The sequence below is a fragment of the Protopterus annectens genome, chromosome 11.part0 (genome assembly GCF_019279795.1).
Source record: "Protopterus annectens isolate FY-2018-M chromosome 11.part0, PAN1.0, whole genome shotgun sequence".
NCBI lineage: Eukaryota > Metazoa > Chordata > Ceratodontiformes > Protopteridae > Protopterus > Protopterus annectens.
In genome coordinates this window covers 1,356,696,755-1,356,719,008 of record NC_056745.1, presented here as the reverse complement: position 1 = coordinate 1,356,719,008, position 22,254 = coordinate 1,356,696,755, and the positions used below count along the sequence as shown (strand labels likewise).

At 37.4% G+C, this 22,254-nt stretch overlaps 1 protein-coding gene across 1 annotated transcript in view; it reads left to right on the top strand.

Annotated features, from left to right (window-relative positions):
- The window catches only part of PODXL (podocalyxin like), a 601,941-nt gene that overhangs the window by 420,569 nt on the left and 159,118 nt on the right, over positions 1–22,254 (top strand). Inside the window, exon 5 of the mRNA XM_044088661.1 lies at positions 15,185–15,341. Coding sequence (XP_043944596.1) covers positions 15,185–15,341 — 157 coding nt within the window. The remainder of the gene's footprint in view (positions 1–15,184; positions 15,342–22,254) is intronic.

Below are 22,254 nucleotides of genomic sequence, written 5' to 3'. Positions count from 1 at the left end.
TGTCCAAGTGTGTGGGAAAACACCCAGAATTCCAATGATTGCACTGAAAAAAATGAAAATGCAAGGCACTTTATGTATTTAACAATTTTGTATCTTTATTGACATAATTCTTCATTAGAATCCCTGTGAGGTTTTACTTCATCAAAGACATGACAGCACTAAATACATAAAGTGTTTTATGTTTCCATTTTTTCAGTATGTACAGTGGAAAACATACAGAATCATTAAACCAGGGCAGTGGGGAATGCCCACAGTAAGAAAATATCGGGGGGGGTTGCATTAAACTAACCCAAAATGAAAAGCCCATAAGGCAGACATTGACCTGCAACCCCAGAAGCATCGGGCAAACTTTTTAAATATTGCTAGTACTGACTCAAAACATTTACACAATAGGAGAACTTTTTCCAGTGTAAGTAAAAAACATATATCTCCCTGAACTTTGTAAAGACCCCTGAGCATACCTGTCAACTTCCTCGCTCAGGAATTGTGGACAGAACATATTTTCTTGGGAGTGCTGTGAGTTGGCAGACTTTAAGGCTTCCACAGGATGCACTGCTGGAGATGCAGGGTGGGCAGATTGGTGTGACGGGGGAGATGATTTTTCTGAGCTATAATACAGAATCGGAATTGCCTAGACATGGTAAGGGTTTGCTGTGATCAATTATGGTGGCTGCCAAAAAAGCAATTACTAAAAAAATGGAAATCACAATCTCAACAACTGGCTATGCTCCAGCAATAAACCCGCCTGGCAAGTTTATCCCTCCTAATATCCATCCTTTCCCTTATTACCTTTTAACACTTATCTCTTTCTAACCTATCTTCCACACAGTACCTTTGCCGCATAACTCTTCTTTTCTCCCCTTTACCACCTCCCTTTTTCTTTCCCCAATCATGTCCTCAGGCGGACTCCTGTAGAGTGTAGAATTCTTCCACCCTTTCTCTTCTTTACTTCTCAGCCTGTCATTTTTTCTTACTCTCACACTACCACTATGTCTGGAACTTCTTTACCCCAGCACTCAGTGCCTATGCCTCAAAAGATAGTTAGTGACCCCTTTTGTGTACTCTGTCCCCCACCCTGCAACACTTTTTTTTCTTTAACCTTAACCCTTTTTGTTCTTCTTCACTCCAAAACTTAACCTCCTATGTCTTTCCTTGCTCTGCCCTTATCAATTGCTTATGTATTACGTTATTTTTTTTCCAAATGCTGTATTTCAAATATTTAGATTTTTACTTTCAATGTTAATATTACTGCATCTAATAATTCTAAAGTTAAATATTGTCTGTTGATATTTTCTGTATGGAGCTTTTCTCCCCAAGCCTCTGCTAAAAATGGTTAGTTACATCTAGCTGATATAGGTAGGGTAATTAATACATTCTAGAACCATAAAATGGAAACAGCATATACATTCCATATTTTATGAATATACTTAATTAAATAGGGTAGTGTAGTATAAAACAAATCTGCTATACAACAGACAGTATAGAAGCACATACAGTATAGTATAGTGGTCAATAAAGCAAAGACAGAAATACTAGTTTATGATAAAAAAAATATTACTATTCAGTGTGGATGAATGCTTGGGGGAATTGGAGGGAATGGATGCAGACGAGATGAGTAGGTGGTATAAAATCTCAATGAAATTAGGAGGGTGGCCTAATGGTTAAGGTGTTTGCCTTACAAACACAAGGTGCAGGGTTTGAGTCTCACAAGGGATAACTGGCTAGGCTTAAAATGACTCGCAAGGGCAATTAGCTTAGTACTAATCTATGAATAAAAGAGATTAATTAAAATCTTCAGTAATAATGAACCATTACATGAACACATCCAAATGTTAATTAGGTGCATTTTTAATTTGTTGATGAACAGGTTGAAATTTATTTGACTGATGATGTCAGTTGGAGTGGAGGTCCACAATTTTGTAAACAAAATTCAATAGAGGAAATCTCCATGATGATTATTTAGATTTAATGACCTGTACCTGATTTTTTTTTTTTTTTTTTTTTTTTCTGGGACCAAAAGTATCTATTAGACTGCGGTGGTGGTGCTGCGGTAGCGTTGTCGCCTCACAGTAAGACATTGTCCTGTTCGATTCTCAGCTAGAGTGTCTTCTGTGTGGAGACGTGTGAATGGGTGTACCTTCGTTGAAGGTTGTGCATCAGGGCTGGCAACTCGGCACATAAAAATTCACTGCCAATCATTAGCGGACCGGAGTTCCGCTGTGGCGACCCCTAACTGGGAAAAGCCGAAAGACACAACAACAACCAAAAGTATCTATTAGATTTGAATTTTTGTACTAGTTTCTTTAACAGTGGGCATGTGTCTAGTTTATAAATAATTAGTTTTTAATCATAAGGAAGAATTGTTACATAATATAATTTAATTTACATTCTTTATCTTAAAGTTTTAGCCTCCGTTAGTCCACCATCCATTAATAAAGAAACCTTCTCTTAAAGAGATAAACAACACACCCATATTTTTATATTACACATCAAAAAAGTTTGAGGGATAGGAAAACAGTTCACCCCCATCACTCCCTAACTGTATTTAAATTTCATATGTATAATCAGCATTTACATCACTATGTCCAATATGTTATGCCTATTTATGAATATAACGTGGGGTAAATGACATCAGTCTTAAGATATCAGCTTTATATTTTATTACTTTAATGGGAAAACATGTAAACAGCTTTACATATAACACTGACATTTACACTCAAAGTTATGAAAATACTGTAATAATTATTGATGCAAATATATTATATTTGTTTTACCTTAAAAAAAGAAAAAAACAAAGCAAAGTGGTGTTATTAAATCAAAAAAATACTTCTTCAGTGCCTTCTTTGACTCAAGGTCTTTTTTTATAAAACATAGTAAATGGACTGCAAATCTATAGTCAAAAAGTAACCAAGCTTGTGTTTGTCCACTTGACACATCAAAGATCCATATCTTATATTATCCCATACATCCAGTTCCAGCTGCAGGGTAGTCACCTTCATACACAACTAATCTGGCAACTGATCACTCTGCAAAGTACTTCTGCTCCTTCCCTACTCCATCATGTATGTTTCCTAAGCTCATTTGCTGCTTCAACAGTCAGAAATGCTTGAACCAGCAGACAGACATGTTCATCTAGATAAAAGTCTTTTTCAGCTCCTTTTAGCCTAGCCTTCTTCAAAATTTCTCTTTGTAGTTTTTTGTCACCTTTCTCACCTTTTTTGAGAATGTTACAAAAACAGTATACCCGCCTTTCAGTTCCCATGACTAGATGAAGAGGCCTAGTCACTTCTGTGTTACCATGTTTTTGCATTCATATATAGAGTCCCGCCTTCCAGTTCCCATGACTAGATGAAGAGGCCTAGTCACGTCTGTGTTACCATGTTTTTGCATTCATATATAGTGTATAGTTTTACAGTTAAAACTGTTTTTGGCCATTTTGCTACTTGTTTTCTTCTTTCTTATATTTTGTTCACTTTTTATGAGGGTTGCATTTTTTTTATGTGCACGGCTTCAGAAAGTGCACCTGCTGTGGTCATAGTATCTCATCCTAGGATACTCACAACCTCTTTGTCATATGCCTAGAGCTGTAGAATCTTAAGGCCACCTGTGACATCTGTAAGGACTTTAGCCCTCACGCTTTACAACAGAGGAAAAATAAACTAATTCTGAAAGTATTGTTCCCCTTCCTTCTCCTCTGAATCAGGCAAAATTAAGGAGAAGTAGCCGGATAAGTACAAAAATAAAGAAAAGGAGAAAGAATGAGAAAGGCAAAAAGAGAAAACTAAGGAAAAGTGAAAAAGAAAACCAGTCTCAAGCTTGTTCTTCACCAAATGTTCCATGGACTGATATCTTACAAGTGACCTTGGCTCTGACTACTCTTTGGCACCTTCCTTGTCTCTGGTGTCAGTGCCTTTCCACACCGAGACCATTATAATACACAGTCACTCCCCCAAAAGGACAGCTAGTAGTTGCTCTTCTAAAAGGGGCTTTCCAGGTTCGTTTCCTCATGCCCCTGTCCAGTTCTTCCTGTAGATCTACAAGGTCCATCCAGTGCGCCTCTTGTTTTGACTGGGAAATGATCCTGAAGACTTAAAATCTCATATTGACATGGGTGTCATCTCGTCCCCTTCTGTATCTTGGGCAAATCGGGTTGGCCTCACATCTCTCCTCAGAGAAGCTTCTTTCCAGGTATGTGTTTTGATTATGGAGATTTTGGACCGAGTGTCCTTTCTAGAACTTCTCACATCAACACAGGCAAAGTCTGATTCCTTGTTCCTGACTTTGAAGCTTCCAACTCACTCAACTTGGACTGCATCAGAGTACATAGATTCTCAGTACCAACCCCTCAATGCTGGATATTCAGCACTATTTTTGGTGCCTTTTTCAGTGTTGAGGTCATTGGTGTTTGTAGTGTCAAGTTGATGTTGATGTCACAGCCATCTTGTCTAGCAGCATTGGTGCCTCTGTCCTCAGTACAATAACAATGTGGTACTGACTCTGAGGTCTCCAGTGCCAACAGATTCAGAGTTGGCATTTGAGTTCATTGAGAGGATCATACCCTGTCCTTTAACAGAGGCCACGGATGCTCCAACAACTTCATATCCACTCATGGATAGTCTTAAGTTTGCAGCCTTTCCTTCTCAAGATCTTTCCTATTGACAGGGCAGAACTGAAGGCCCTATACAAACTCTCCAAGAGAGACAGTCATCATGAGTTTTCAGGAGATTCATAGGTTCATAGGTGGGTACTAGGCTATTGGCCCTAGGGCCTATATAGGCCTAGCCAACAATGTTCCCTGGCTTTTGCCACCCAAGAAAGTTATTTTCCTGTGCCCCTGTCGAGCAGAGCCACAGAAGTGATCCCCGGGGTGAATTTCCTAAGACCCATCCATTCATCAAGATTTTTCTTGAAGAGTGCTAATGAGGAACTTTGCTTGACATAGATAGGTAGCTTGTTCCTGAGTATGGGAAGTCTCTGGGACAGGAATCTATCCCTCCAGCTTATTCTATTTATTGTGGTGACAAGATTTAGGTCCCTAGAGCATGTATCCCGGAGGGATTGGGATTTCTTCAGATGTACTCTGGGTTTGACATAGGTTTGTATGTTAGGCAGAGATCACCTCAGAGTAGGCGATATGCTACACAGTAAAGCTGGAGTTTTTTTTTTTAATGGTCAGCATAGGACATCTGTTTGAGGCCCATAAACCTCTTGGTGAGGTACTTCTGTGGCCTTTCCAGCTTTTGCAGATGTCTTGTGAGGTACATTCCAAAAGGGCCATTGTACTCAATAATAGGTCTAATGAGTGCTGAGTAGAGGGGAACAATGACGTCTTTTTTCCTGAATGAGAACCCTTTTGTGATGAGATGTGCCATGTAGAAGGATTTCCTGACTAATGTGGTGATGTGATTATCAAAGGAGAGACTACTGTCCACCTGAGTCCCAAGGTCTCTTATCACACCTTTGGTGTTGATGACTGCCACCTATGTGGTAGTTCATGGGAACACAGTTTTTTACCAAAGGGGATGACAGTGCACGTTTTAGCATTTAGCTTGAGGCCATGGCTCTGACACCAGGAATTTGTCTCACTGAGGCCCTTCTGTAGGATGTCCACATTGTTTGGGGACTCGACTATGGCACCTAGTTTGCAGTCATCTGTGAACTTCGTCAGTCAGAGGCCCTCTGTGTTAGCCCTTACTTCAGAGAAGTAGATACCAAACAGGAGAGGACCCAGGACTGAACCATGTGGTACTCCACTTGTCACTGGTTTGAGGTCAGATTTGTAGTCTGCAACTTTTACAGTGTGGGTTCTGTCAGTGAGCCAGTTGGAAACCCATCTTGTGACATATGTACCCAGTTTAGTGAGTTTATCTATAATTCCAGAATGGGGGATGGTGTCAAAAGCTTTGGCGAGGACAAGATAGGCTGTGTGAACTGCCTTATCCTTGTCTACGGCTTTGGTGACTGTTTCAAAGAAGTCAGTCAGGTTCAGGAGGCATCTGCCTTTCACAAACCCGAACTGGGTGGGGTCCAGAGTGTGGAGGTTACTTATGTCTTTGTTTATGAGTTCCATGATGATGCATGCCATGGCCTTGCAGACCAGGCTCATTAGGCTAATAGGGCGATAGTTCCCAGGGTCTGTGGTGGCTCCCCCTTTGTGGAGTAGTTTAACTGTTGCTGTGCACCATTCAGTGGGTACAAAGCCTGACGTGAGGCTATGTTTGAACATGGTGCTTAGGTGGGAGGCCTTCTATAGGGGATTCTGATGAATCCCCTATAGATTCACCTCAAAGACATGCCAGCAACAGGAGGCACCTCAACTTCCCAGCATAGTCCCTCATTCCTGACACTGACCTCAATAATGGAGAATGGTCCAACAGTCCCTTCTATGGGATACCTAATTTGGTAAAATAATGGAATTACTGTGGCATAGGGGTTCCTGGCTCACCAGCCTCCCATCTCCAGATGAGGAGGTTTTCTTTTAGGTCTACAGGTCTGCCATCTCTAACTATTGTGATTTCTCCCACTAACTACATGACAGACATGGTAGGGGAGAGGGCATGGAGGAGCACAGTGTGACAGAAAATATTCCTCAAAAAAACAGATACAATTCTTTGTTCAACTAAAGACAGACAACATGGGAGTAAGGGCCCTCTAGTGGACTCCATTATTGTGGCAGTGGCCACTATGAGGAACTGTCTGTTGACTGTCTAGCAATTCATCCTCCCAACAAGGAGTCCGAGATGGTGGATCAGATGATGAAACAAGGATGAGCATTAAATTTATCTGACCCATGTGATATGTTTCTGGAGAGATCTTAGAACAAGCATTGGACACTTTGAGGAAGCCTGTCCTGTCTGAAACTCAGAAGCAACTGAGTCTTTGTTGGTAACTATGCTATTTCCAGTCTCAGCGTGAGGCTACTACACAATGCAGCCAACTGAGCAATTAAAGCAGCAGGAATGGGCATTACCATGAGGTACCATGCCTAGTTCTGCTTCTGTGACTTTGCAGACAACTTCAAGATATCTTTCATCAGTGCCCCCATGTCCTCACTATTTGGCCCCAAGGTTAAAAAAAAGAATGTAAGATGATGCTTACCTTAAGAGTCAGCTTTTAGGGCCCCCCCTGATAGATCTTTCTACAGGAATTAGAAAGGGTCCAAAGCACTTGGGTTTAACAAATCCTAACCCACTTTAGACAGGACAAACATGGCAGTTGAGCCTCTTTAATTAATGTATACAAGGGGCAGACAAGGTCAAGAGAACCAGGGATAAAACAGTCCTTTCTCCAGAAAGCAACACAGCATTCACAAAGTAATGCCTGACTATTCTTCACATGACACAAAAACTTGGTAGAGAAAACCACTTTATAAAGCAAAGCTTTCGGGCAGAACCCTTCTTCAATACTAAAACATAGCATCAAACATTTCACACTTTAAATACAGGTCATCAGTCACATGATCAGCAGCCAAAAGAAATCATGTGACCACAAAAACAAAATAAAATACAAAATATAAAACACAAAATTTTGTGTTTTATATTTTGTATTTTATTTTGTTTTTGTGGTCACATGATTTCTTTTGGCTGCTGATCATGTGGCTGATGACCTGTATTTAAAGTGTGAAATGTTTGATGCTATGTTTTAGTATTGAAGAAGGGTTCTGCCCAAAAGCTTTGCTTTATAAAGTGGTTTTCTCTACCAAGTTTTTGTGTTATATCAGTTTTGCAGCTTGATTTACCTATTCTTCACATGAGGCATTAAAAGACAGGTTGTCTATTCATCTATAGATCGATGAGGGGAACCTTAAATCCAGACTTTTAAGGTTGTCTGTTTATCCAGGTGCATGGATGGCCATCATACATGACAACCACGTGAAGAGCAAATATCCAGAGGCTATGCCATTCTAGTCCCATCAGTTTCAAAAATGTAATCTCAATGCCCCTTCCAGATGTTCCAACCCCACCCCCACCCCCCCAAAAAAAGGCAGCAGTGAGGGAGATTGCAAATCTTCTGTAAAAAGAGCCATTCAGAGGTCCCACCAGATCAAGGAGACTCCAGAGTGTATTACAGATTCATTTTAGTTAAAAAGAAATCAAAGGACCTCAGACCTATTTTAGACCTATGCAGTCTAAACCAGAATGTAAGGAAGACACAGTTGTAGATGATCATGATGCAAGACATTCTCCCCTGCCTACAGGAAAATAACTTTATATGCTCTATAGACCTTCAGGATGCCTATCTCCACAAAAAGATCACCAAGGAGTCCAGAAGACATCTGCACTTCTGGGTGGGAGCCAATCACTATCAGTAACAAGCCTTTCCCTTTGGTCTCATCACAGCCCTGCAGATGTTCACCAAATGGATGTTGGTGGTCACAACTCATTTATAACTAAGGATAATTCAGTATTCCCATAGCTAGATGATTGGCTGCTAGATGCACAACAGAGGAATCCATGTGCCAGCCAGAGATTACTTATTTCACTTGTGTCTGTCCTTTGGCATCTCAGTGAATGTAGAAAAATCCCTGTTATAGCCTTCCCAAATCTTGATCTTTATGGACGCCATCCAGACACAAGGTCATGCTCAGTCAAAGAGCAAGAAGCAAGACTTTTTTCATTAAGAACTGCAATTTTGACCCAAATGACCCATCAGTCTCCAACGCTTCTCTCATCTTAGAAGTCCTTGTTCTTACGACAGCTTCTATACTTCTGTACCTCATGCAAGATTTCATTTGAGGGATCTGTAGTAGACTTTCAGCATGCAGTGGTCTCAATTAAAGGATTCCACATTAATGTCTCCCCTATTTGCAGAAAACGTTTAACAGGGTGGATGGAGTCCAAGTAGTGTCAATGGGAAGATCCTTTACACTGCCTCTTTCCAAGGTGACAATAACCATGGATGCCTACTCTTGAGGGGCTCATTTCAAGGGGAAAACAATCCAGGGTATGTGGACCAATGTAGAGCACATTAATTAATAGCAAAATGTGGTTTAAAGACCCTTCCACATTTCAATGTATTGCACTAGTAGTATAAATTACATAAATATAACATCAAAAAGTAAAACCAGTAACTGTTAAACTTTATTAATGAAAATTGTTACTAAAATGTTTTATTAATAAAATATGGAACTAGCTAATGATGAAAATTAAATGAAAATACTTTGCTGATACTTAAATTCTGTTTGCTTTCAGTGATAAAAGACTGAAAGGGTCTTGCAAACCAAATGTCTGTTATTTAATGTTTTAATTTGATTGGATGAAGTTTGTAATATAAGGGGAAGTTACTAAGGGAATTTTATCTAATGAATTTCTGGCTTGTGAATTAAAGGAACAAAAGCACTCATCTACTACAAGTGTCTGTGGTGTTTCCTTTATAGCAGTGATCCTGATTGTTCGTTACAGCTTAGAATTATATTATGCATGAAGAAAACCAAAGTCAGGCACCTTATAAACATTTAGTCTGTTAACATGTCTGGCTAGTAGCCCTTATAAATATCTCAGTTCAAGCAAAATTCCTTCCTGTGCTGTACCAGCGTCCTTAGTATTAAACTGCAAGGCATCTCTTTATTTATCATCAGCATTTGCAAGCCAAACCGCAGTATGTGTTGAACTCACTCCGAGTTTCTTTTTCCAGTATTACATCTTCCTTTTTTCAGCTTCCTTCTCATTTATCATAACCAAAATACATTCACACTCCCATACTATCAATTTAGTACCAAATAAGAAATTTTAAACAAGAAAAAATCTACTTTTTTAATCTTATGACATGAAGCAACCAGTGAAGACAACCAACCATGTGATAAATTGTGAGATGTCTCCCAACACTTTTAGCAATTTGAAGATATTGATGAATGTAATTTGAAAAAAGAGACATTGCTTATGCAGTAAGCATGTTGCACATCATGTCAGTGGATCTTGACTGTGAAGCAGCTCTTTAGCAATTACAGGGCTGGGAAAGGACTTCAATGATCTGTAGCACAGATCATAGGAGTATACAGTTTTGTGACAGTATAAAGTGTTCTTATACTTGTGCAGGTCAACACAAACAATTAATAGTGCCATAAATGCTTTGCATAGCTAAAATGTTCAGTTTGCATTTATGCACAGCCTCTTTTGTTTGCAGTGGCATAACTGGTTTACAGCTAAGCAATATATTAAGCAGTACCGACTCCCTTCTAATTTACAGCTTTAAAGATGGCAGATTATAAAACATATTGATCAGTGCAATGACACGTTTATGTGTTCATTTTAGCATTTTAACGATGTTCTTACTTTCAGCTGAATTATGCGAACTTCTTACATCTTCACTGAAATACCTTAATAGGAATCATTCTATTACAATACCCCGAAAAGTAGATGTAATTTAGTAAAACAGATGGATGATTTTTTCAAACTGCCACTTAAAAAGTTGTATTTCTTCATTATTCATCTGAGATTGAAAAATGCATTGTAAGGTTTACAAAAAAAGTTCTATTTCTTCATTATTCATATGAGATTGAAAAATGTATTGTAAAGTTTACTAAAAAGTTGTATTTCTTTCATTATTCATCTGAGAGTAAAAAATGTATTGTAAAGTTTACTGTGCCCCGGCATTTAACTTATAATACTGCACTTAGATTTCAGTGATGTTCTTTATTACATTACTGTTGAAATATTCCTTACTTCCAAGACTTTATTGCTAGGTGTCCCAGTCCAGTATATCCAGCCAGTCTTTAAGAGCTCATGATCTCCCTCACATAGCATGTGCCCGCCCTTGAGAATGCCCAGCATACCAGTATACAAGGAATGCATACCTCCTCCATCTAGTGAACTTTCTTTATTCAGTACATATATGCAAACTCATTCAGTGTTATATATAGTCCCTATGCAGGAATATAAGTACCCAACTGGCAATTTTTTTCTTGTATAACAGCAGGGACAGAACTATTTGTTCATGCCTTCCCTCCCTTCTCTCTAATTTCCCGGGTAATCCAAAATCTGAGGAAGGATGGACCCAGAGTGCTTTTGATAAACCAACTCATGCCAAAGCAGCACTGGCCCTCCCTACTCAGGGAGATTGCAGAAGGGCATGAACAACTACTACCATACGGAACAGATTTAATGATACAGTGCAAGGGTGCTATCATATAGCCCCATCACTGGACTTTGCAGTTTTAAGTACAGATGATAGAATTCTAATGCCATTTATGATGAACAGACTGAATTAGAACATATTAAAAACAATGACATCAGAATCATGAAACCGGATAAGGGGGAGGTTTCATTATGATTGAAGCAATGGATTACACACATAGAATGTTTTAGATTCTAATGGAAGAGACTTATGAGCAAGTAGCTAAGAACAAACAACGTAGCATATAATAAAATTAGGGTTCAGTTGAATGACATGTTCATTAAACAACAGATTAATGCAGATAAATTTAATTATTTAATCACTGAAACCCCTATGGTACCAACAATATTTGGTGTGCCAAAAATTCATAAAGATATTACTAATCCTCCCATGCGCCCCATAGTCAATGCTTGGGGGTCCATCACTTATGCTTGTGCAAAATATCTTGATGAAAAATGTAAACATTTAGTACAGCAGGAAAGGCACATTTGTAAGGACTCATGGGATATTTTAAGTAAAATCAATGACATAGAATACAAGGATGAGAATATTTTTATAATGGTGAATGTTAAGCATTCTTATACGGTCATACCACATGGTACATTAGTACAGTGGTTTAAAGACAATTTGTTTACTAAAGGGGTTAAGCAAGATCAAATAAGTCCACATGAGGAATTATAAGAGATGGTGTTAAAAAACAACTATATACTTTCTGAAGGGCAATACTATCTACAAAACAAAGGGGTAGTGATGGGATCCACTTGTGGTTCACTGTTTGCCAACATAGTAATGGTCCAGTGGAAAAATTATGTCCTATTTAACAATGAATACATGGATTCTTGTAGGCTATATAAAAAGGCACCTGGATGACATCTTCATGGTATGGAAAGATAGTACAGAAAAATTAACATCTTTTTTGGAATACTTCAATAAGAATACAGACTTTCTAAGATTTACATTTGAAATAGGGGATGATAAACTACCATATGTAGATGTGTGGTTGAAAAAAGGTAAGCCAAACAAAAGATATATCTCACAAATTTATAGAAAGCCAACTTACTCAAATACTTTCCTGAACTTCACTAGCACCCACCCAATGACACAAAAAAGAGCCATAGTAAAAGGACTATTCGTATGGGCTTGTATGACTACTCTGGATACACATTTTATAGAAGAATGTAATTTGCTAAAAGTAATGTTTAGTAAGAGAGGATATGCAGAAATAATTTTGAATAATTTAATGTATGAATTCATTAATAAAAGGGACAATAATTATTTTATCCCTATACTAAATAATAAAAGGAATGAAGAAGGGGCTATTATGGAATGTAATTTAAACCATAGAAGTCAGGAGTATCGGAGTTCCTTTATCACTGCCTTCATCATAGTGAGATTTTAAAATGGATACTAAATAAAAATTGGTCCAGAATGAAGGAAGATCTTTTGGTGAAGGAAAAGATGGGTGATAAACCTGTAAATAGTATACAGGAAAGGTACCAGTTTAAAAATATATTTGACAGGAAAAAGGTAAACACATATTACAGAGACCCCAGGATGAATAAATGTGGGTACTGCAATTATTGTAAATTTATTAAAATGGGAGAATGTTTTGGAGAATGTTTTGTTACTAATGCACAAAGTTTTAGGATGCAAGGGAAATTTAACTGTGATACAACAGAAATTGTGTACATAGCACTATGTCAAACATGTCCCTGATTTTATATAGGAAAAATAGAGTATAAATTAAGAGATAAGATTTATGAACACATTTATGAAATAAAGAAGAAAAAACAATGACTGCTCTGTGTAAGCATATACAGGAAAATCCAGGGCATGATTTTAAGTTTATAATTTTACAGAAAGTGACATATAACACAAGGGGGGGCCATGGCCATTAATGCTTGAAAAAAGAGAACTGTATTGGCAGTTGTATTTTAATGCAATTGGGTTGAATGAACATATATACACAGCCTGTCTGCTAAAATTGAAAGCATTATCAAGACGACTGAAGTATTGTTTTTTTTTAACTTTATATTCTGTTTGTTATTTGCATGCAATATATATGTCACTGCCTACGCTTGGAGCTTTTCTCCCCGGGCCTCTACTGAAAATGGACATATATCCAGTTAGACTAGCCCGGTCAACAAATGTAAAATAAAATAAAATAAAATTGTTTTAATATTATGAATAGATAATCCTACTGTTATGTTGGAGGAACAATTTTAAAGTGCTGTGGTTTTTATGCATTTCAAAGCTTTTCTGCTTTTTTTTTTTTTTTTTTAATACAGTATTGTAGGTTTGTACAATAGTCCTTTAAAATTCTTGTGATTGAGAAGGGGGCTTGTTATTCATGTGATTGATTGTGTATTTAAATGGTAGTTTCTAAATCGAGTGCTATTTGATGAAGTCTTTCTACTTTCAAGACAAAAGCGCTTATCTTTAGAATAAAGTCGGTAGCAGCACCTATGTTGTGTTAGCATTCTTTTTGTGGTTTTTATCACTTTCACAATATAAGCAAAATTAAAATGTGCTACCAGAATCCATGGGCTTCTGACCCGCCTTCGTTCAATTCCATCACCTAAGCTCAATTTCTTTATGTATACCTGTGTAATGTTTCAGCATTAAAAATGGATTATGCTGAAAGTCATATCAATTTGCAAGTAGTAGTAAATACAGCTAGCCATTTTTGTATTGTGTCAGCATACTTCTCATCTGCCATGATTCATGCCTAGCCCATTGAATTTTTACTTCAAATTTTGCTTTATTACTCCTAGGTTTACTAATTTTCACTATTTTTTCATCATGAAGATAGACCTGTTCAAGTATATGTATCTGTGTGTGTGTGTGGGTGTGTGTGGGTGTGTGTGTGTGTGTGTGTGTGTGTGTGTGTGTGTGTGTGTGTGTGTGTGTGTGTGTGTGTGTGTGTGTGTGTGTGTGTGTGTGTGAGTGTATGAGTGTATGTGTGTGTGTGTGTGTGTGTGTGTGGGTACATATATAAATAGGGAGAGAGAGAAAGAGAGAGAGACTATTAAGTAACTGAAATAAGCCTAAACAAAGATTCCTTACCACTAACTGTACTGATTGTGACATGTAAAGAACTTCTATTTAAAAAAAATATAAGAAAGCGCTCCTCTTTTGGACCCTCTGCTGTAATTTTTAAAAGCCACTGCTATTATTTTTAATATTTAGTGGTTGAGAGGTATGTGTCTTATATTAAGTTGGAGATAAATTATTTGCAGCATTTGCTACCTTGAGATCTCATCTGTAGTTGTATGCATGTTATCTGAAAATTCCTTTTTTAATCACTGTCTAATGGCAAAGATTGGGTGACTGATTACCTGTTTGTTTGTTTGTTTGTTTGTTTGCTTGCTTGCTTGCTTGTCTGTTTGTTTGTTTGTTTGTTTGTTTGTTTGTTTGTTTGTTTGTTTGTTTGTGTGTTATCTGTTTGTGTGTTTGCATTAGTTGACCAGGGTAGAGCAGTAATCCCAAAAGACTATTTTCAGATTCCCCTGTGAGCATACACTCAGTAAAAAAACATTTACAATCATTTAATTAGCAATAACTGAAAAACGTTTTTACAAATAAGAAAGCATCAGAGAGAGAGATGTGCAGTGAAAAAGAAAATTGTTGTAAACACTGACTGTTACCATGTACACTGTCTAGTACAGCAGGGGCAAAAGCCTGAAATGCATGCTTACTAGTAATGTCTTTTGGCTTTCCCCGGTTAGGGGTCGCCACAGCGGAACTCCAGTCCACTAATGACTGGCAGTGGATTTTTATGGTCCCGAGTTGCCAGCTTGATGCCCAACCTTCAAAGAAGGCACACCCATTCACGCACGCACCATGGGGAGGACATGCAGACTCCACACAGAAGGCGCTCCAGCCGAGAATCAAACGGGAGTACCTCTTGCTGTGAAGCGACAACACTAACCGCTGCACCACTGCGGCCTTATTATACATAATGAGCAAAAATATTTATTTTAATTTCCTGTCGAAAATTGATTTTGTGTACAAATTTGAGTCTGTGTTCAAATAAATTATCATATTTTTAAAATATGTTTTTCTCTTACAGGATGAGTACATAAAAAGTGAGGGAGGAAAGAAACTGGCTGACATGCTCTGTTCCTTAAAGAAAAATAATTCTGAAGGTCATTGCATTATGACATTTAATGTTGTAAATGCTTCCGGCAATCTTCTACACATTCACAGCATTTTGTATCAAGTGGACTGTAAGTAGTTCTCATCTCTGTGAAATGCATACATCATTCTCTATGTATTATGTGTGTGTGTGTGTGTGTGTGTGTGTGTGTGTGTGTGTGTGTGTGTGTGTGTGTGTGTGTGTGTGTGTGTGTGTGTGTATATATATATATATATATTTATATATAAATATATATGATTCATGCGCATGTATGTCTATGTATTAGTGTATGTTATACCTATTTGTTGACCACGTAAGCCCAACACAGTCAAATTCACCCTAAGAGAACTATCTTCTTAAATAACTTGCTCAGAGTCACAAAGAAGGTAAATGAAGGTGGGAGGAAGCAAACCTTGTACCATGGGCACAGCAAGCAGCTCATTAACAGCTCAGAGTTTCAGTCTTCTGCACTAACTGCCTGAGAACCGTATATGGCTTATTGTTTACCTCAAGTTCATTGATGTTCAGTATGATCGATTTCTGTTTTGTTGAGTGACTTTCATTGATTCCCATTTCTTTGAATTGCTGAAATGTATACACATAAGCACTGAAGTAGGAGAACTAGACCTCACCCCATAGAACACACATTCAAGCCCATTTTAGTAATTTAGTGAAACCATACATCTGAAATGTACCTCGTTATGAGGAATGTTCCTCATTTGGGATCTTAAAAAGTTTATATTCCTCAAAGTTCCACATTGAAAGGGTCTGTCACAGATTCAATATTAACAATTTTTGAATTGATATCAATGGTAAATAGAAATTAATCATATTATTTCATTAAGCAAACTATTCTGCAAGTGTAACATCACATTTTAACCATCCTATGAGCTTTCTAGTTGAAGTTGTTAGTGAGCTGTTAATAAGTGTTCCATATTTTGCCTTTTTGCAACACATCATGAGAGACAGTGTTCCTCATTTTGGAGATGGAGGGTTAAGAGCTACGAGTGAATAAGGAATTGATGTCTGTCTCTCAACCAAATAAGAGTCAACAAGGATCTGTTGTGTACTCATGTACATCCGTACATGTATGTGTATCTTTATATATATATATATATATATATATATATATATATATATATAATGTGTGTGTGTGTGGCTATATGAGTTGTCATTGCACAGATTTCATCATATGCTGAAATGCTGTTTTTTTTCACATGTGGTATAGTTGGTCGAATTATGTAATGGTCAAATTTCATTATATGGACTGTTACATAGTTCATCAGCTTTCTCCTTTTTTGCGTTTACACAATCCTGGAGTTAGCGTATTTAATTTCTGGGGAATGTAAAAGTTCTTTTGTTTTGCTTTTTGTAATTGCAAATGTAATGTACTGGTTTGCATTTGAGACTACTTCTTTGTTGATTTTAGTTGCAGTTAATGGTAATTACTGATGAGTTTGTTCAGTGTTTTGGGTTTGATCATACCATCATTATGCACCATTCTATTAAATTCTACAAATCTAACTCCTTACCTACTTAGGTTTCATCATCAACTGATTATCTAAATGGGATTTTAAATATTAAGCCAATTTTAAAAGTAAGAAAGGGAAAATTTTTAATTAAAATGTAGTGATATGTTTGAATGGTGTCTAACATGCAGTTCATGATGTTATTATGCAAGGAGCTTAAAGTTTGCATTGTGTTTAATGTTTGATGATGTCCATAGCAATTAAAAGGCAGCAGTGCTTACATTTTATGCATTAAAATTTGTGTGCTTCTTTTGCTGTTTACTTCACGTTTTGTTTTATTTTTAAGTGTATTGAAGTACTGGATTTACTTTGGGGGAGGGGAGTAAATAGTGTGGGAAGAAATAGCCAGGGAATTGTTATGGCTAGGCTTGTATAGGCCCTAGGGCTGATAGCCTAGTACCAACCTATGAACGTATGGGGAGCTAACGTTCCTTCATTAGTGCTCACCTATCAGCTGTACCACATTCGGTGCTACATACTATTTTCAACCTTCCTCTGTGTCGCGCTTTTTTAAAGCTTGGCAGTGTGGCCTCTAAAATTACCTTAGAGTGTGAGGATCAGTTCCCTTTAATCTAATCCTCATAGTCCAATCACAATCTCCAGCCCCTGCACCACCTTAGTAATGGATGCTACTGCTAACCCTAACCTTAATGTAGCTCCTTCTCTTAACTCTAACCTTACAATTTACCTTCATAAAACCCTTCCTGTAACACTACCACTACACAAGGCACACTAGGACATACAAATCTGCCCAACACACATACACAAACAACACTGTATCTGTCCCCTAACCTAACCCCAACCCTAACCCTAAAGTACACAAACTCACACACAGTCATACAACACCTATCCTTCACACATCCCAGTCCACCACCCTAACTCACATACACAAACACTCGTATCCCTCCAACCTCACTTACTTGTCTCTACATTACATACCATTGACATTTCCATTGCTCGACTATCCATATAATTGAAATTAAACCACACACCCTGTGTTTGTCAATGAAAGGGCCTTCAACAAAAGGTGGGGGACTCCACAAACACACACACACTCACACTCTCACACACACACACACACACACACACACACACACACACACACACACACACACACACACACATATATAAATATAAAACACACTTGGACCCAAATCGTTATCCTCTGTATTTTTATATACCAATAGATATATATTGGAAACTGCATTGGTGGAGATAAACATGGTTTTACTTTGTTTCACTGAAAATTCATTTTACTGAATTTCAATTCACCTTCAGAAAAATCGCTGAAAGCTCAAATCACTGAAAACTCATTTCACTGAATCACATTTCACTAAATGTAAGTATTGTTGGGCAAATAAAATGTATATGCCGTTTTCTCCACTGTAGTGTAACCCTGGAGTTAGCATATATAGTTAGGGGGTTGTGGGAGGCACAGACCCCCACATTGTGGGGTGTGGGGGAGTAGCTCCCTACCTACTTAGCTTTTATATTTATGAATCTCATTTCACTGAAACCTAACAATATAAAACCAAAAGTAGGTGGGGGGCTATGCCACCCACACATCCACACACACCCCTAACTATATATACTAACTCCAGGGTCTCACTACAGTGGGGGAAAGGGCATATACGTTTTATTTGCCCAGCAGTACTTACATCAGTGAAATGTGATTCAGTGAAATGAATTTTCAGTGATTTGAGATTTCAGCGATTTGGTGTGAGTGTTTTTAAATTCAGTGAAACGAGTTTTCGTGAAAACATAAAAATCACCTTATAAGCCAAAGAACTTCAAAGTACAAATGTAAATCTAAAGACAAAAAAACTGAAGTCAAACGCCAGTAGCTTTTAATAAAAACAACACAAAGCTTTCAATTACAACTGTTCGTCAGTGTGTAAAATTCAAAACAGCAGACAAACCAATATATACAGTAAACAGCCAATCAGCTCAAACAATTAATTAACCTCATTTAAAGTGCCCTCATATAAAAAGATTTTTTTTTAAAATACCTTTACTTGAATATTCATACACATCCGTTTTATGGAATCAGACAAGGGCAATTACCACAAGCTTCTGCACAATCTGGATTTACTTACAAAAGACAGGGCATGTTTGAGACACCCCATTCTAACACATATTCAACTATCTGCCTGGATGATTCAATTTTAAGACCTTTCAAACACCTCTTTTTAGAGGACATACAGCAGGTACTAAAGGAGGCAGTAAATCCTGGTACTAGAAAATCTTTAATTGCTTGTGGAAAACCTGTTAGGAAGTTAAGAATTAACATCTAACAATGTTCTGAGCTAGTCTATAATAATAATTCTACCCACTTGGATCCAAAGGAAATAGCTAATATCCTAGCTGAGAAATTTAGTGTACAAATTTTACCCCACTCACAGTCAGATTCCACAGTCAGAGCCACCACCCTCCCTCCCTTAATTAGTAAGGAACAAGCCCTGTAAGCCCTCTGAAAAACTAAGAATTCCTCATTCATGGGCCAAGATAATATACTAGGCTATTTAATTATCAGTGCCTAATATGGCTTATCTGAGCCCTTGCTTAACCTCTTTAACCTAAGAATCTCCACTTGTTACATTCCTGAAGCCTGGAAACAGACATTGTAATGATGTCGCACAAGGGTGGCCCAACAACACACTACAGACCCATTAGACTCATAATCCTCATATGTAAAGGTATGGAATGTATTATCTCAGACTTCTTTAATCTGGACATTGATGAGGGTCCAGGGTTAACAGATTTTCAATGTGACTTTGTCAAAGAAGGTCTTACCTCATTATTGTCATTAATTTCTTTGAAAAAGTTATAGAAGCAGTGGCTAGTGGTTTCATAGAGCATGCAGTATATCTGGGCCTGGCCAAGACCTTTAACACTACTCCCCCCAATGCAGACATCACTGACAAACTTGTAAATCTGAATATAAATTCATATGTTGGGCAGTGGGTAACAAACTGATTGTCTGACAGAACCCATGTGGTCAGAGTAGCAGATTCCACTTTTGAAAACAAAAAAAAGTTAACCAGTTGTGACCCCCGTGGTTAAATGTTGGGCCCTCTACTGTTTGGCATCTGTTTCCTCAGGCCTTCAGGCCAACAGTCCTAGCCTATGCTTATCAAAATTTGCAGATAACTGCAAATGGTGAGTTGTTATTCAGTCTTCAACTGACTCACAGTTGCTCCATTATGGTTTAGAGCATGTTAGCAATTGGTGTAAGGACAATGGTCTCACAGTAGATGTGAAGAAAATGTAGCATAATTAATTCTGGTAAAGAAAACAATTTTCCCATTATTGCAATTTGTTTACCAGGAAAATCCAGTTCCTTTTCATCAGAGGTTTGGGGAGAAGAACTCCACATTACATATTTTTTCGCAGACAACTAGCATGAGCTAAGAGTAAAATATATTACAAAACACTGAGCTATATATGGCTTAACAGTTAATCACTATGTTTAGTACATTATACAGTATTTCCAGCATTATTTTACAGTATATGTATAAATTTGCACTGACATTTTAGTACAAACACAACAGATGAGGTATATGCAAGTTTTATCCAACCAATTATTCACTTGAGACATAAATGGGTAAGAAAGTGTCAGGATTTTATGATATTCACTCAATTTCTGATGCATAAGTTTAGGTTTTAGTGCAACAGCAGTATTGCAGTATTGTTTTATTGATAAGTATGAGGTTGCTAGAATTTTAAAATATAGATGGAAAACGATTAGAATAATAAGGCGACTTACTAATGGGGTGTTGGAAGTGCAGGACCAATTTACTGACAGTATATTTTCAAGGTGGTTTTAGATAGTAGACGAGATGAAATATCTCTGATGTTTGTTGGGGGAGAGTTCCACAGCTTAGCAATGTATACAGAGTATAGGCAATCACTCTTATAAGTAGTAAGTGTTGGTTCAGTGAATACCTTTCTCTGTGGTATATTATATATAGGTGATGCATCACGCCAATCAGACACTGTTGTAAGAGATCTAGGCACTCTTGTTGATAATTCCTCTCTGTTTGATCATCATGTCTCTGCAGCATTTAGGAAAGCCTTCTGCCTGGCTTATCATCAGAGAAGTCTTAATTTTCCTTTACTCACTTCCTATTAGACCCATTATTGAATGTAATGTCCCTTTTTGGAAAATACTTGCCTAAATATATCACTCTGCTTTAGAGACCTCAGAGATAACTAACTAAAATCGTCAGTGACCTCAAAAAATTTAGTCATCAGGACAAACTAGCAGCCCTTTCTCTACACTCAGTTTCTTATAAACTCCTCTTTGGGGATCTGTGTCTAACATTTTAAGATATAAAATATCTAGCTCACTTTGATCTTCTTTTCCATCACAGAAAAAATGTTTTTTTTTTCAAATACCATGTTAAAGAAACTAAACCTTCATCAACAGATAAAACACTTTGGCATGGTAGATTTATATCCTAAAATAAACCCTACCACTGGAAAAAAGTCCACTACAAGTCAAGCAAAGTATCACCTCTGACACTTTCAGGGTAAACCTAGATAAATGAATGGGCAGCCTCAAATTCTCCCGAGGTCTGTGTTGCATTGTCTTCTTTGTGGCTGGTGGGAACCTTTGAATATGGATTATCAGCTAGTTTTGTAGTGGTCTACAGACTGATGTTCAACCAATGAACCTAGAAACATGTAACAACTGTGACTACAACTTTTATAAATGGATGCAGTACCACCTACCAGCTTAGTAATGAAGACTTTTAAGGAGCTGCATTACCCACTACTTTAAAAAATACAGAGTCTGAGAACACTTTATACAAAAGATAAGTGATTTAATTTTCCCTAAAATTAATGCTTAAATGATATGATCAAACTGCATAAAATAGAGCCATACTAAATCCATGTAACTGTAGAATTTCACCTAAGCCACATCTCTTCCATCATTTCTGGAGGATCTATTACCCAAATAGTTTATACCAATCATCATCATCATCTTTCGGCTTTTCCCATTAGGGGTCGCCACAGCAGATCATAGTTTATACCAATAGTAATGCAAAAAAAAAATGTATGTTTTCTTAACCCCATTCTCAGATGGGCTATCCCTTAATCACCAACTGTTTTTGGCTATTTTTGTTGTTTGTATATAGAAGCCTTTATTTCCAAAATGAATCAGTATTTTTTTCTGAATATTTCAGGAATCTTAATAACATAACCATCCAAAAAACTTTCTTAGATTGGGTTCCTACCATCAAAAGCAAAGGAACAGGTGGATTTTGAATTTTAATGGAAAGACATCACATCTTAATATAAATTTGACTCAAAATGCAACAAAAGTATAAAAATACCAGTTTCTTGTAGAAACGCATACATTTTTAGGCTTAAAATCACACCATCATTCTACATTTATGGTTTTAGTAACTTTGGTTTATTCTGTTCTGAAGACAGCTGAAAGTTGCACTTGTGATTTCAACTGACTGCTCA